Genomic DNA, 13,497 nt, shown 5'->3' with positions numbered 1-13,497 from the left:
CATTAATGAAAGACATAGTGCTTTGGCTGGATGACATCAGGAGGAAGGCAAGACTCAAGGCTCTCTATGTCAGTAAAAAGACAAAAAAGGCTGAAAAGTATCAAGACAAATAATCAATGATGAGATGGGGGAAAAAACTAGGATGAACTAATCTCAAATATTTACATCTCAACAAGGGCAATATGACCTAGAAAGCCACACTGTTGTTAATCTGGAATGCTCCAAAACTGTAAGCTACACAACAAAATCAGGCCAATTAGATGATTTAAATACAGTAGAAAATTATTTATACAATTGCGGTCAATAAGTGTATTAAGAGCTGAGTTGTCTGCTACTAAGTTGGCGGGGGGGCAGAAAAAAAGAAAGTGAGTGAGTGTGTGTGTGTGTGTGTGTGTGTGTGTGTGTGTGTGTGTGTGTGTGTGTAAGAGAGGGGGGAGAGGGTGACTCCACTCTACTACTCTTCTGAGAGTGTTTCCTGTGGTTGCTATTGATCCATTTTAACCTACTTAAAGACAAGAACACAGACTGACTCAAACAGGCTCACACACACACACACACACACACACACACACACACACACACACACACACACACACACACACACACACACCTTCCACTAAAGTCTATGTGCTGCAGTGGAAACATCAATAGAACCAAAGCCATTCGTAATAATCACCAGAGAGGAATCTAACACAGCCTGCTCAGTTTATGCCAAACATTACCTGACAAACAAACAAAACAATACCCCAACAAAACAGCAGAGAGAGGATTACCCAATCCACTTGCAAGCTAATTAGCTTTACCTGTAAGAGGAAGAGTTGGCTGGGGAACAGCAATGGAAAGAGAAGGTGGGGAGAGAGAGGAAGGGGGGACAGGAGAAGACGGGAGAAGAAAGCAACCACCTCGAGTCTGACCTCATTTCCAGACCTTGCCTTTGTTTCTGCATGTGTGAGGAGGTGTCGTTGGGATCATGGGGTTTTACCTGACATCACACCAGAGAAAACTGCCTACGATCAAAACACAACTCATGATACCGAAGTACTAAATCAAACTGGTGAGGGTGGGGAACAATATCAAGAGGAACGTTGCTAAGTGTGTGGTCACACCAACAGTTTGGTGTCTTTGGTCGAAAGTGCAGAATAATCCGGGAAAGGTGGCAGAATTAAACAAGGTGTCATTACTGCAGTGGCATCTCATTTGTAAACCCAGGCAATAATGCTGTAGTGTAAAAGATTGCACATTACTGTTTATGTAAAGAGAAATATGTCCATGGCATCTAAGAATCTGCTACATATTGAAATATATAAAACTTGGTTGAAATAATGATTATACCTAAGATCTAAATGTTTTAATAGACGCTCAGCAGATTTCACCAACAAATCAGCAAAATCACACTTCATGGGATCTACTATTATCAGTTACTCCACAATAACTTTCGACGTTGGGAGAAGAACGGAAGGCAGAACCCCCAATTCTCTGCTCTGTGAAGTCACTTTTGTTTTAAATAGTCTCCATGAAAGCCTCAAGCTCTGTCCAAAACCTTACTCACCGCCCATGTTTCCTGGACACAGATTTAAAAAAAGAAAATATGTTTAATGTGATTATAGTAGAAGAAATCACTAATTGCAAGTGTGTTGATTGATAATCATAAGCTCGTCAAATCTTAAAAGGTAATGCCAGCTACATTAGGACTTAATTACTACACAGCAATAACAGACAAAGGAGGTAAAGTTAATGTAGTTTATTTCACAAATAACAAATTTCAGACTAGCATTTTAAAAGTGAATAACATTTACAGTTGGTTTTGTACTGTAATTTACCTTCATTGGTGTTCATACCAGTTAAGAGCACATAAGGAAATGTTGCCCTTGGTTTGTTTTATCATAATAGGGTTTCTAAGCTGGAGTAACTGCTGATTATCAGATGTCAAACATGTCTTGTCTTGGCTTCACTTCCTGCCGTTGATCCAGCAGTTGGCTTGTAACCTCACCACAGTTTGCCTGGAAGAGGACCAAGACCTGCATCTTCAGCTGTCTTAGTGCTGTTAGTGTGTCGACACCAGCAGTGAAGGAGTTACAATAAACAACTCTGAAACATGTCTAGTTTAGTTTAGTTAAAGTTAGTTTACTTTTATCTTACTTTTTCTGGCTTCCCCCTATATGGGGTTTTACCATAATGAGTACAAGTATAAGTGTGTGTGTGTGTGTGTGTGTGTGTGTGTGTGTGTGTGTGTGTGTGTGGGTTATGTATAAGTGTATCCAGTCAGTCAAACTTGTGTACCTGGGATGCGTGGGCCCTTGAGAGGGTTGGACAGTGCCATGCCGATCTCTGTCATGCCGTAGCGTTCCAGCAGTGTGTGTCCTGTAATCTCCTCCCAGCGCTGCAGAGTGGGAAGAGGGAGAGCAGCCGAGCCTGAAACCATCAGCCTGGAGAGAGGAAGTGAGGGCCAGTCATGAGGGACACACAACATGCTTCTAATAACACATTCCTAGGTTAAGCTATGCTATACGAACGTTGTGAAACATGTCAATTTAAAGTCTATCAGGAATGAAAATTAACAGGGGAGCAGGTTAATAATGGCCTTGGAGGTTTATGAAATGCCTGTGAAATTTGAAAAAGGGGTAAAACATGTTTCAGATAATTAGAAAGACTATTTTTGTACATCCACGGTTCATATTATCTGCTGCGTTGTCAGACATTTGCATGTGATGTGAGTCAATGAGTAGAGGATTTTTTTCCACGGTGTTCGGGGGAGAACATTTTTGCATATTTTGATAAAAAAACATTAAGTTGTGGAAAGAAACATCGGCACAACACAGCCAACAAATTAAAAAAATGCGGACATCACAAATACCAGTGATGACACATAACATCTAACAATGTAAAAATGAGTAAAATATGCAATGTGTTATTACATTATTGCTGTGCATTATCAAAACATAGAGCTCTGCCTATATACACTTTGGACCAAAATCTCCTATAGGTGCTCAATTGTCATCAATAATTCATTAATTTATACGCAGAATTTTCATACTCGTGAAAACCATTCAATGACACTTTCGGCTGTGTAAGGAAGTAACTTGGTTATGTTTCCCCATGTATCTACATTATAAGGGCGTTTCCTTTCATTTGTCACCAGTCTGTATATACACACACATACATTTATCCACAAATACATCAACCCATGAGTAAACACCTGTCATTGATCCCACAGCCAGTACCTGATCCTCTCTTTGCAGACTGCTTTGACAAAGTCCTTGACGTGAGGCTGTGTGAAGTGCTGATCATAGTACTGGATCAGCTTGGAGTAGATAGTTGGCACGGCCATGAACACATTAACCAGGGGAGCCTTCGAGCTCAACAGCATCTCCCACACCTGGGACACAAAGAGAGAGAGAGAGAGACACACAGAGAGATAAGCACATTATATAACTGAACAGGGAGGAAGGAAGAGGAAGATAAGGAAAGGCGAAAAGGAAAGAAGTATATTTGATGGATGGGGCCATGCAAACTAAATTATTACATCCAAATTTATTCTGTGAAATTGCAATTTTTTTCTTTTATTTGATGTAATGCCCAGACAGTAGCCTCATACTAAACCTGTCAACACAACGGCAAAAAAGACAAGAAAAAAAGTCAAGATTTGTAAAGGTCAGAAGGAGGAAAACAGCAGACTGCTGTAGGGCAGACCTGGCATGTTGGGCAGTTAAAAGGCCTTCTGTACAGCTACTTTTGACAAATGTGCTTTTTGACTGTTACAGAAAGAGCTATATCGTCCACTGCATCAAGCATGCTGGTTTAAAGGCGTTGATATACATGAGCATACATTGTGAACTACATGCAAATATAAAAAATAGTGTTTAAATATCACATAAACTCACTTGTTCAAGGACAAAGCTATTTTACACAACCCACCCCACTCACTCCATCACATCACACATGCACGCACACACGCACACACACACAGTCTGGGAACAACGCAGTAGACGATGGGAGGATGGGAAGACAGCATGAATTAAGTCAAGGTGAACGACAGCTTCTCTAAGTCCCGTCTCCCCCCACGCCGGGAGACAAATGCTCCTCCCCAGCTGTCTTCCATTCCCCTCCCCTCTCAGTCTACTTATCCTCAAGTCTTCTTTCATTCTACCTCTGTTCCCCGAGTGCTTCTTTTTCATTCTCTACTTTCATCTCTGACCCCACATCTTCCCTTTATCTTTCTTTCTCCCTTCTCCCCTTCGCTCCCTATCTCACATTCACTTACCTTCTCTCTCCATTTCGTAATTTCCTGCTTCACTGCCTCTGCAGTCTCTCGCTCGCACGCACACGCACACGCACACGCACACGCACACGCACACAAGCCCTCTCATCTAAAGTAGCACCACATCCTTCTTAATGTGCCAGCAATTTCTAGACTCTTCCTTCCACTTCTCCTTTGAGTCATCTTGTCGAAGACTCACCTAATCTATTATCTATTTAACTTCTCTCACCTCCTCTGCCTCTGATAAACTAGCATTACTGAAATATAGACAAATAGAGCTGAGATGATCAAGGTTTGTCAACAGTCTAATCAGATCGGTATCCCATTTCTCACAATATCATTACAACTTGATCAAAACATTGTGGGGCATTCACAGTTCACCTGTACACATACAGAATAAAACTTTGTGCAGCGAGACGGATTATTAACTGAGTGTGTCCTGACAACTCTGGGAGGTGTCTATCAAGTGCAGTGGAGCGCTTCCATCAAGTCCAGTCTGGAGGGGAGAGGAAGGCAATTTATGTCCGTCAAAGAGCTGAACTCCACCTAGGGGACAGGATGTGATGAGAGCCGGGGGCCATGGCCTGCATCCTAAACAACTCTATGATCAGCTCAGGCCTCAACACTCAACTCAATTAGAGATGTTCCGATACCAGTATCGGTATCGGCTCCGATACTGCCTAAAACGCTGGTATCGGTATCGGGAAGTACTGAAGTTTATGCACCGATCCGATACCACGTAATAAAGCCCTAAAGAAAATCTACGTTAAAGTAGTTTATTTATGTTCTTTTTCCGTTATAACTGACTGTCAAACTGCAGAATAAAAGAAAGTTCTGTGGCATTCACTGTTCATGTTTCACAAAGAGTTTAACCTGAGCCAGACTGACAACAAAGATATAATATCACATCCATACAGGGATAGTAGTATACAGTTGTTAAAACATAATAAAATATATGACACACTGGTATCGGATCGGTACTCGGTATCAGCCGATACGCAAGTTCAGGTATCAGAATCGGTATCGGGAAGCAAAAAATGTTATCGGGCCATCTCTAAACTCAATACATTTGCTAATTCTTCCTGAGAAGGGCTGGATGTTGAATGTGAATGTGTCTGTAGCACTGAGTATCAAAAACTGTCAGGGTATCAAAAGTTAGCATTGCAATAAGAGTCTACAGCCATGCTAGTGGCTCTGTGAGGCTGTACTTTGACCCAGTGGTTGAACGCCACCATGCTAACAAGCTCACAATGACAACATGCTGATGTTTAGCAGGTATAATAGTTACATTGATCCCCATCTTAGTTAGCATACTAACATTTGGTAATAAGTGGCTAAATAAGGGTGTCACGATTTCGATTTTAATTCGAAATCGACCGAAATTAAGTCACAATCTCGAACTTCGAATTAAAAAATGGAATCGTCGATGCTGCCACGCCCCCATGTCACGTCCGGTCGGCTTGTCAAGCGGGAAAAAACACACACGTGTTGAAGTGCTGCGAGTCAAACTCCTCTAACAGCTACAGCCAGTCAAAAGATAGCATGGCAACTGCAGATGCAGGAGACCCATTGACAGAACTTGAACCCCCTCCTCTTTCACTGAAGTCGCCAGTGTGGAAGTATTTTGGATTTCAAGTGAGTGACAACGATAGCAGTGACAGCACCGTTTGGCTTAGTTATCAATGCCGTTAGCATCGTGGCTAACACTTTTGTTACTTTATTTTTTTACAAATCGTTTCGGCTCTGCTTTCTAACATGATGTCATTGTGCTAACCGAGCACCGTTAGCCTTTACAACAGAGCTGCTTCACTACACTTGTTAGATAATGTTTCATTACAGAGTTCTCTGTTGATTTGTGTCGCTGTGTGCTCGTGGTGGGAAATGAATGTAAACAGAGAGCGGCGTGTCGGAAATGCAATGCTCTGTGACGTAGGTCCCCTTCAAGGCCAAGCTAATGTTGGAAGTCCCTCTAGTGGACAGAATATGTAACAACAACCACATGCTTACATGTGTAGTGTAGTAGTGTAGTACATATCAATAACAGGCTGCATTTAAGAATTAAATCTTCAAACTGTGACCTTAGAATCGAAAATGTAATCAAATCGAGGATTTGGAGAATCGTGACACCCCTATGGCTAAATGAATGCTTAATGTGTTAATCAAAATATTAGTTGCTGTGATGAACAAAACAATCTGACCAGTGCTGTGAACCCCAGGCAGAGTATCGGCCCCTGTCAGTTTGCAGCAGCACTTGACTTTTGTGTGATTTACTGGATCACAATTGCACTGAAAATTTTTGTCACTATCTACAGGCAAAATCAGAATAAATCAATGCCGGCCTCTGCTGCCCAGGCTACCCTTCAGAGATCTTAGGAGATAGAAGAGACAGACTATCGATTACTTTATCATCAATGCACTGTTACTTCAGCAGGAGGAGAATAAAAGGCTTTTTTTCTGAGGTTGAGAAGAGGGGTTTTGCGGTTTGGTGCACAAGGTCAGGGATAACAGCTGAATACTGATATTACAGTGTAGCAATACCAATGTTGACAGATACATATGTCCTTTAAAGACCTTTCCTTTCCATCTACCTTCACTGCCATTAAGCTGTAGAGGTCCCGACATACAAAAACACACATATATTGGAAAACACACACACACACACACACACACACACACACACACACACACACACACACACACACACACACACACACACACACACACACACACACACACACACACACACACACACACACACACACACCTCCCTTCTAAGGGCCAAACAAGCACTATCATCCTTCAATGTCAGCTCATCGATTGATCCGCTGCTTAAGCCCCTGCCGTGAGTCGGCATTGGTCAGATACAAAGCCACACAAGGCAATTCATCACTGAGCCCCAAACACTTAGTTTGACAGTCAGAGAGGGAGGATGAGGAGAGACTGATAGAAGGAGAGAGGGAGCGGAGATGAAGCGAGGAGAAAGGAGGGAGAATAGAAGAAGGGGAAAGGGAAACCCTGATAAAGAAATAGGGATTGATGTAGAAAAAGCTGACAGTCTTTTTCAACCCAGCAGAACCTTATCCACACAATACCTCTGAAACTGAAATACTTCTTAGCCTTACTCTCAATGATAGCTTGGCTCTCATTGTCACCTCCCGAGCCTTACAGCCGTGCAACAGCCTCTTTTGTTCGGATGTTTTAATGAAAAGGTGTTCTGTACCAAGAGAAAGAGTTAGAACAAGAAAGACACAGAGTGCAGTCGAGACCTTCTGAGGCTGGAATTCAGGCAGCATGACGCAGGTGGCGCCCACCCAGAGTGGGCACAGCAGCTTGTTAACGATGCCATGCACGTGGTGGAGGGGCAAGGTGTGGAGGATGACGTCATCTCTGGACCACGCCCACTCTGAAACCAGACACTGGACCTGAGGGTGAGGGGGGAGACAGGGGAGGGAAGAGAGAAGGGGATCAGCAGCAACCTCAATCAGCTTCCACTGTTGCGTACATTTGTTCTGATAATTTGTGGAGTTGTGCTGCAAATTAGGCCTAGTTGTTTTACTTTTTGTACCTAATTCCCTCCTAAACTGCTGTATTCACACCTCAATTAGTAATTTCCAGCTGCTGCAAGAATGACTTCTGACAACCCTTGCGGACAATGAATTTAGTTGCAGTTGGAGAGCATAATAATAACAACTCAAGATTATTAGAATATAACTGCATTATGGTCTACTGAGACTCTGTTGGTGGAGAAAACTGTATCATTTCTTCAACAATTAATGTATCCCTGCATGATGTGCAAACTGTAAGTATAGAAAGAACACCAAAAATCTAGTGTTTATCATTTATGTTTTGAAATACCATCATTATAGCTGCTTTGAAATTAAATATCCCAGCATGATGTCATGTCATTGTAGTTTTTTGGCAGTTAGCAGGAATATAAGACAAATCACCAACAAAATAGCCTCAGTTCAGTAAAGCCAAATGTTTTGTTGAAGTGTTTAATTTATCACATTTAAGAAGCCAGTTGTTGTTATTACACAATACTACATTTTAAGTGTCATAAAAGGCTGGAATTGTAAATAGTGGATTGCTGGACTATTTCTCACAGAAATTACTTCAGGAATTAAGGATAAGAACATTGAAGTTCTTCTAGTAAAGTCAATTTTATTTATATAGCTAAAAAATCACAAATTTGTACAACCCCCTCTATCCTTAGATCCTTGATTCACATATGGAAAAACTCCACTTGCTCGCCATTAAGGTTCATTTAGTTGCCAAAATTAGATTTGATTATGGAGGGCACGGAGACTGATTGAACTTTATCCTTGTGCTCCTGAAACTACTGCCCGTGTATAATTGTGTCTGTAGAGTTTGTGACTGTGAATATCAAGTCATGGAGGAACATTTGAAATTAAATGTGTTACAATAGGCTTAATCTAAACACTACCTTTGCAAAACTTAATCTGTTCAAATTCTGTTGAGGCTGTGTGAGATTTAGTTCATGCAACTAAAATGGATTATTTGTACCTTAGAGATTGAATTGCATTATATTGCATTATATTGCATATGTGTTTGGTTATTGTGTCCTGTTCACTGTATGTTTGTGTAAGCAGATAATAACGTATCATGTTGCCTTGTTTATAAACAGTGAAACTTCCACCCCATGCTTCTGAATGTAAATGCAAAATAATTGATTTTTTATTTTGCCATTCACTGGGAGAAAGTTGCAGAATAGCTGTCTGTGTAGGCACTATCAGGCATTTCAATACCTAAAATGATGCAAAGAACATTTGGTGTAGGCCTATATATAAACATTGTCAAAGACATCAAAAATGGTGTAAGATTGGGATCAGATCTTACATTTGGAAGTTATATACAGTGGTGCTCATAAGTGTATGAACCCATGCTAAAGTTGACTAAAAAGAGGAATAAAAAAAATTATCTCTTGGAAATTGATCTTAATTCCCTAATTAAAAACGATAGGAAAAATCCAACCTTTAAGGACACCAATTTTCTAAGTGAATGAATAATGTATCGTAAATAAATAAATGTTCTTCCTTAAAATACAGGGGCATAAGTAAGTACACCCCTATGTTAAATTCCCATAGAGGCAGGCAGATTTTTATTTTTAAAGGCCAGTTATTTCATGGATCCAGGATACTATGCATCCTGATAAAGTTCCCTTGGCCTTTGGAATTAAAATAGCCCCACATCATCACATACCCTTCACCATACCTAGAGATTGGCATGGGGTACTTTCCATAAAATCATCTCTCAATGCAAATCAAACCAGCTATTAGTCTAACTGAAATAAAACCATGCCAATCTCTAGGTATGGTGAAGGGTATGTGATGATGTGGGGCAATTTTAATTCCAAAGGCCAAGGGAACTTTATCAGGATGCATAGTATCCTGGATCCATGAAATAACTGGCCTTTAAAAATAAAAATCTGCCTGCCTCTATGGGAATTTTAACGGATGTACTTACTTATGCCCCCTGTATTTTAAGGAAGAACATTTATTTATTCACGATACATTATTCATTCACAAAGAAAATTGGTGTTCTTAAAGGTTGGATTTTTCCTATTTTATTTTAATTAAGGCATTAAGATCAATTTCCAAAAGATAATTTTTGTATTCCCCTTTTTAGTCAACTTTAGCATGGGTTCATAAACTTATGAGCAACACTGTATATAATTTATTTTCCTTCCAAGTTTGCCTCAAGTCTTCATGCACATTAACCTGACAGAAGAGCTTTCCAGTGACTCTGACAACCTGATGTTGTTGCCTTCCAAGACAGACTCACTTAATCATTCACTCACTCACTCACTCACTCACTCACTTCCCGGGGCCAACCAGAGACAAATGAAGCTCTGCCTTCTTTAAGGAGGAATTTAATTTTCCACACTATTGGACATGTAGGTCAATTTCATTTAAAAATATACAGGAAAATCTTCAGGAGATCTCTAATGGCATAAATTAGTGATTATTCAGAAAGCTCGACTGAAACAAAAGAGGAATGATGCTAATCAGGGAGTCAAATGTGGGTGTAGGGATGTCGAAACACTTCTTGCACTCAAAAACATGCATACATTTAATGGGTCTCTATTTGTTGAAGCTCTGGATAGTCCCTTTATAATATCTGCCTGCATTGCATGACATATCAAATACCATGGTTTAAATAATGCAAATTTAGAAGACAAACATGGACAGCATGACAAAGAAAATGTAAATTTCTTGTGTCAGAAAAGTAGATTTCTGACTCTGAGTCACTAATTTCTGAGCTTCCTACAAGCGCCTCAACGCACCAACAACTACAGGTATAGTATGTTACCTAGTTACATAGTATATTTGTAATATTAAATCAGAAAAAAAGGTAAGTTTAATAAAGTCCCCTTGTATAAATTGAATATTAACTAACACAGAAACATTACAAATATTTTAAATATTACAGGGCTGTTAATTAGGTAAATTAATTAAAACAGGATTACATAAAGACTATGGCGAACAAAAAAACAACATCTTTTTGTGTACGTTTTAATTCATGTAAAACAGTGTTATGTTTAGCTGCCATGAAGGTTTTGGATAACCAGACATCCCACACTGCTCGTTATTTTAATTAGCCGTCGCATTTTAGTCCATTAGCAAAAGCTGTACCATCTTTTGCTATATCAAAGCTGTTTACCAACCTATTTGACTGCTGATTAACATGTCCTGAAGCCTATGAATCTATGACAAAAAGAAGTTGAAATGTAATTTGCTTGGTCTCCAATGTAATTATGGTTTAAAAGACAACATTTACCATGGCTTGGATGCTGCTGTGTGTATGTAGAACTCCCTTGGGTCTCCCTGTGGTACCACTGGTGTAGATAATCATAGCTGGTCGATCCGCCCAGTCTGTGATGTCTCCAGGCTCCTTCTCTTGGGTGTCTGCCCCATCTAAAGTGCCCAGGTTAGAAGTAGGGGGCAGTGTCAGGCAGGGCAGCCCCAATCTCTGTGCCAGTGGCTCAAGGGTTTCAGCATAGAGATGGCCGGCCACCAGCAGTGAACTCTGGGAATCAGAGATGATGTATTCCATCTCAGATTCAGGGTGTTTTCGGTAGAGGGGCACTGCCATCGCACCACTCATCCAAGCCGCCCATTGTGCCACTGTATAAGAAGCATCATTAGCACACAGGAAGGAGATTCGTTTTCCTTCTAGACGCCCAAAGTCAGAGTTGAGAGCGGTGCTGATTCTACCTGCAAGTCCTAAGCTGCTGCAATACAGCTGCTTGTAGCTGTAGCTGCCACTGTTGTCTATGATAGCAAGCTTATCTCCAAATGCTGGAGCCCTGGTAAACACTGGCCTGTGGTTTATCCTTGATGATGGTGCTTTAGACCATCTATGAGCCCCTCTTTGAACCACAGTTCCAAGTAGCCATAGCCCTGGCTTTGATGGGCTATACATTCTGTGAAGAGTGGCTTTCCAGTGAGGCCACTTCAGAGAGAGGCAGGCAGCAGAAACAAGTCCTGACAGCATGTTTGAGGTGTTCAGACCTTCCAGAGTCAGAACCTCTTGCATCCGCTAGTATCAGACATCTGTGAGTTGACAGGAAAAAAAAAAAGCTTAGTTTTATCAAGTAGCACACAAAGTTTGGCATCTTCTCCTAAAGGCAAATACCATATGATTCTAAGTATCCTCCTGATCTCCTTTTGTAAAATGTAATCGACCAAATTGGCAATCACTTTTCCCTCAATTTCCATTATCTCTATCACACTCACTGCACATGGCTTAAATGTGTTTCTTCTTCTATCATTTTTAAACATGGTGAGCAGAAAAAGGGGTAGATTGAAAAAAAAATATTAGTTGATTAATTGAAAAATGAAAGGAGCACTCCATCAAATTAGTATTGCACTTTTCTTTTAAAGATGGAGGAATTACAAAAGAATAGATCGTACAAATCGAAGCAGCAGAAGCTGAGAAATTCTGACTATTAGTCTCAAATATGGGTCAATCCCTGGACTATACTGGATCCTACATTTTCCATAATCCATTGCACGCACCCCACAACTCCAGTTTGTAACGCAGGCTTCCTGACATATGTAAATTATATTATATAAAATAGGATAATTATTTTTTTTTTTTTATAATTGACTATAGGACCTACACATGTTCTCACAGGCACAGTATCTCTCGGTGATAATTAAAGTGATTAACAATGTTGATGTTTTGTGTATATCTGTGTGATTGTCACCACTGTTGTATGACTCTTATATTCTAAAATCAATGTTTTTACCTGTTTAATAACGTCTAAAAACATGCGATAATTGGGATAACGTTAGTTTCATTAAAAAGGTCGATTATGTTTAACGATAGACTTTTCACAATTATAACGTTATTCAGCGTAACTCGACTAAAATCAAGTTAAAACAATGTCCAGCTACAACCGGGACTGTTCTTTTTGTAATTGCCACTAGCGTTAACGTTGTCGAACAAGTAACTTAACGTTAACTTAACGTTAACGTTAATGTTAAAGCTAATGCTGACCCGATGATGCTGATCCCGTGACATTTGACATTATTTAACGTTAGCTAGGTAATGGTAACGTTAGGTAAATGAAAGTGACAGATGAAAGACGACCCCCGATACTGACCGGACCTCAGCCCCAAATACGGAAAATAAAAAGCCCTATTCTACAGCGAATAATATACCAATATTCCTACAGTAATAACCGTGCTCCGCTGTTCACATAATGTACTTTAATTCATATTCACCTTGCCCAAAACATAACCAGTACGTCTTGTACATACAGTCTATGGTCTTGTAGTGAAGGACGGCGCAACGGCATTACTCTTCCGGCATGAAACAAATTAAATGGTTCCTGCCCCAGAACTATACACTGCAATATACATCCATGCTGCAAACTCAGCTCTTGTGTGAAGACTGAGACTTAAAAATAAATTTTTTAATCGCCCAACATTGTGTTTTGTTACTTTGATGTCGTTTTACTTAATCTTACTTCACTACACGAATTGATCAAATGCACAATAACACAGAAAATAATGAAATTGTATTGTTTTTAGGATTTATTATTTTTTTTTTTTTTTTTTTTTTTTTAGCTCATTCAGCCTTTTTGATGTTTTTAAATGTTACACATGATCTGATGCAGTACTTTGCACAAGGGGCAACACAGTAATTTCAAACCTCCTTACAAGTTTCATGCCCACAGACAGCTAGTTTCAGATTGATTACAGAGCTACTAG

At 40.1% G+C, this 13,497-nt stretch overlaps 1 protein-coding gene across 2 annotated transcripts in view; it reads right to left on the bottom strand.

Moving 5' to 3' along the window:
- Positions 1-13,133, bottom strand: part of acsf3 (acyl-CoA synthetase family member 3) — a 38,959-nt gene extending 25,826 nt beyond the window's left edge. For both annotated transcript variants that reach the window (XM_031324334.2, XM_035999498.1), the window contains exons 1-5: positions 13,009-13,133; positions 11,057-11,832; positions 7,525-7,680; positions 3,222-3,376; positions 2,281-2,426 (exon numbers count right to left, since the gene is read on the bottom strand). In XM_031324334.2, the coding sequence (XP_031180194.1) occupies positions 2,281-2,426; positions 3,222-3,376; positions 7,525-7,680; positions 11,057-11,815 (1,216 nt within the window). In that variant the 5' untranslated portion in view covers positions 11,816-11,832; positions 13,009-13,133. The remainder of the gene's footprint in view (positions 1-2,280; positions 2,427-3,221; positions 3,377-7,524; positions 7,681-11,056; positions 11,833-13,008) is intronic.
- Positions 13,134-13,497: the final 364 nt, after the last annotated feature.

The sequence above is a fragment of the Sander lucioperca genome, chromosome 3 (genome assembly GCF_008315115.2).
Source record: "Sander lucioperca isolate FBNREF2018 chromosome 3, SLUC_FBN_1.2, whole genome shotgun sequence".
Lineage (NCBI taxonomy): Eukaryota > Metazoa > Chordata > Actinopteri > Perciformes > Percidae > Sander > Sander lucioperca.
This window is presented reverse-complemented; position numbering and strand designations above follow the sequence as displayed.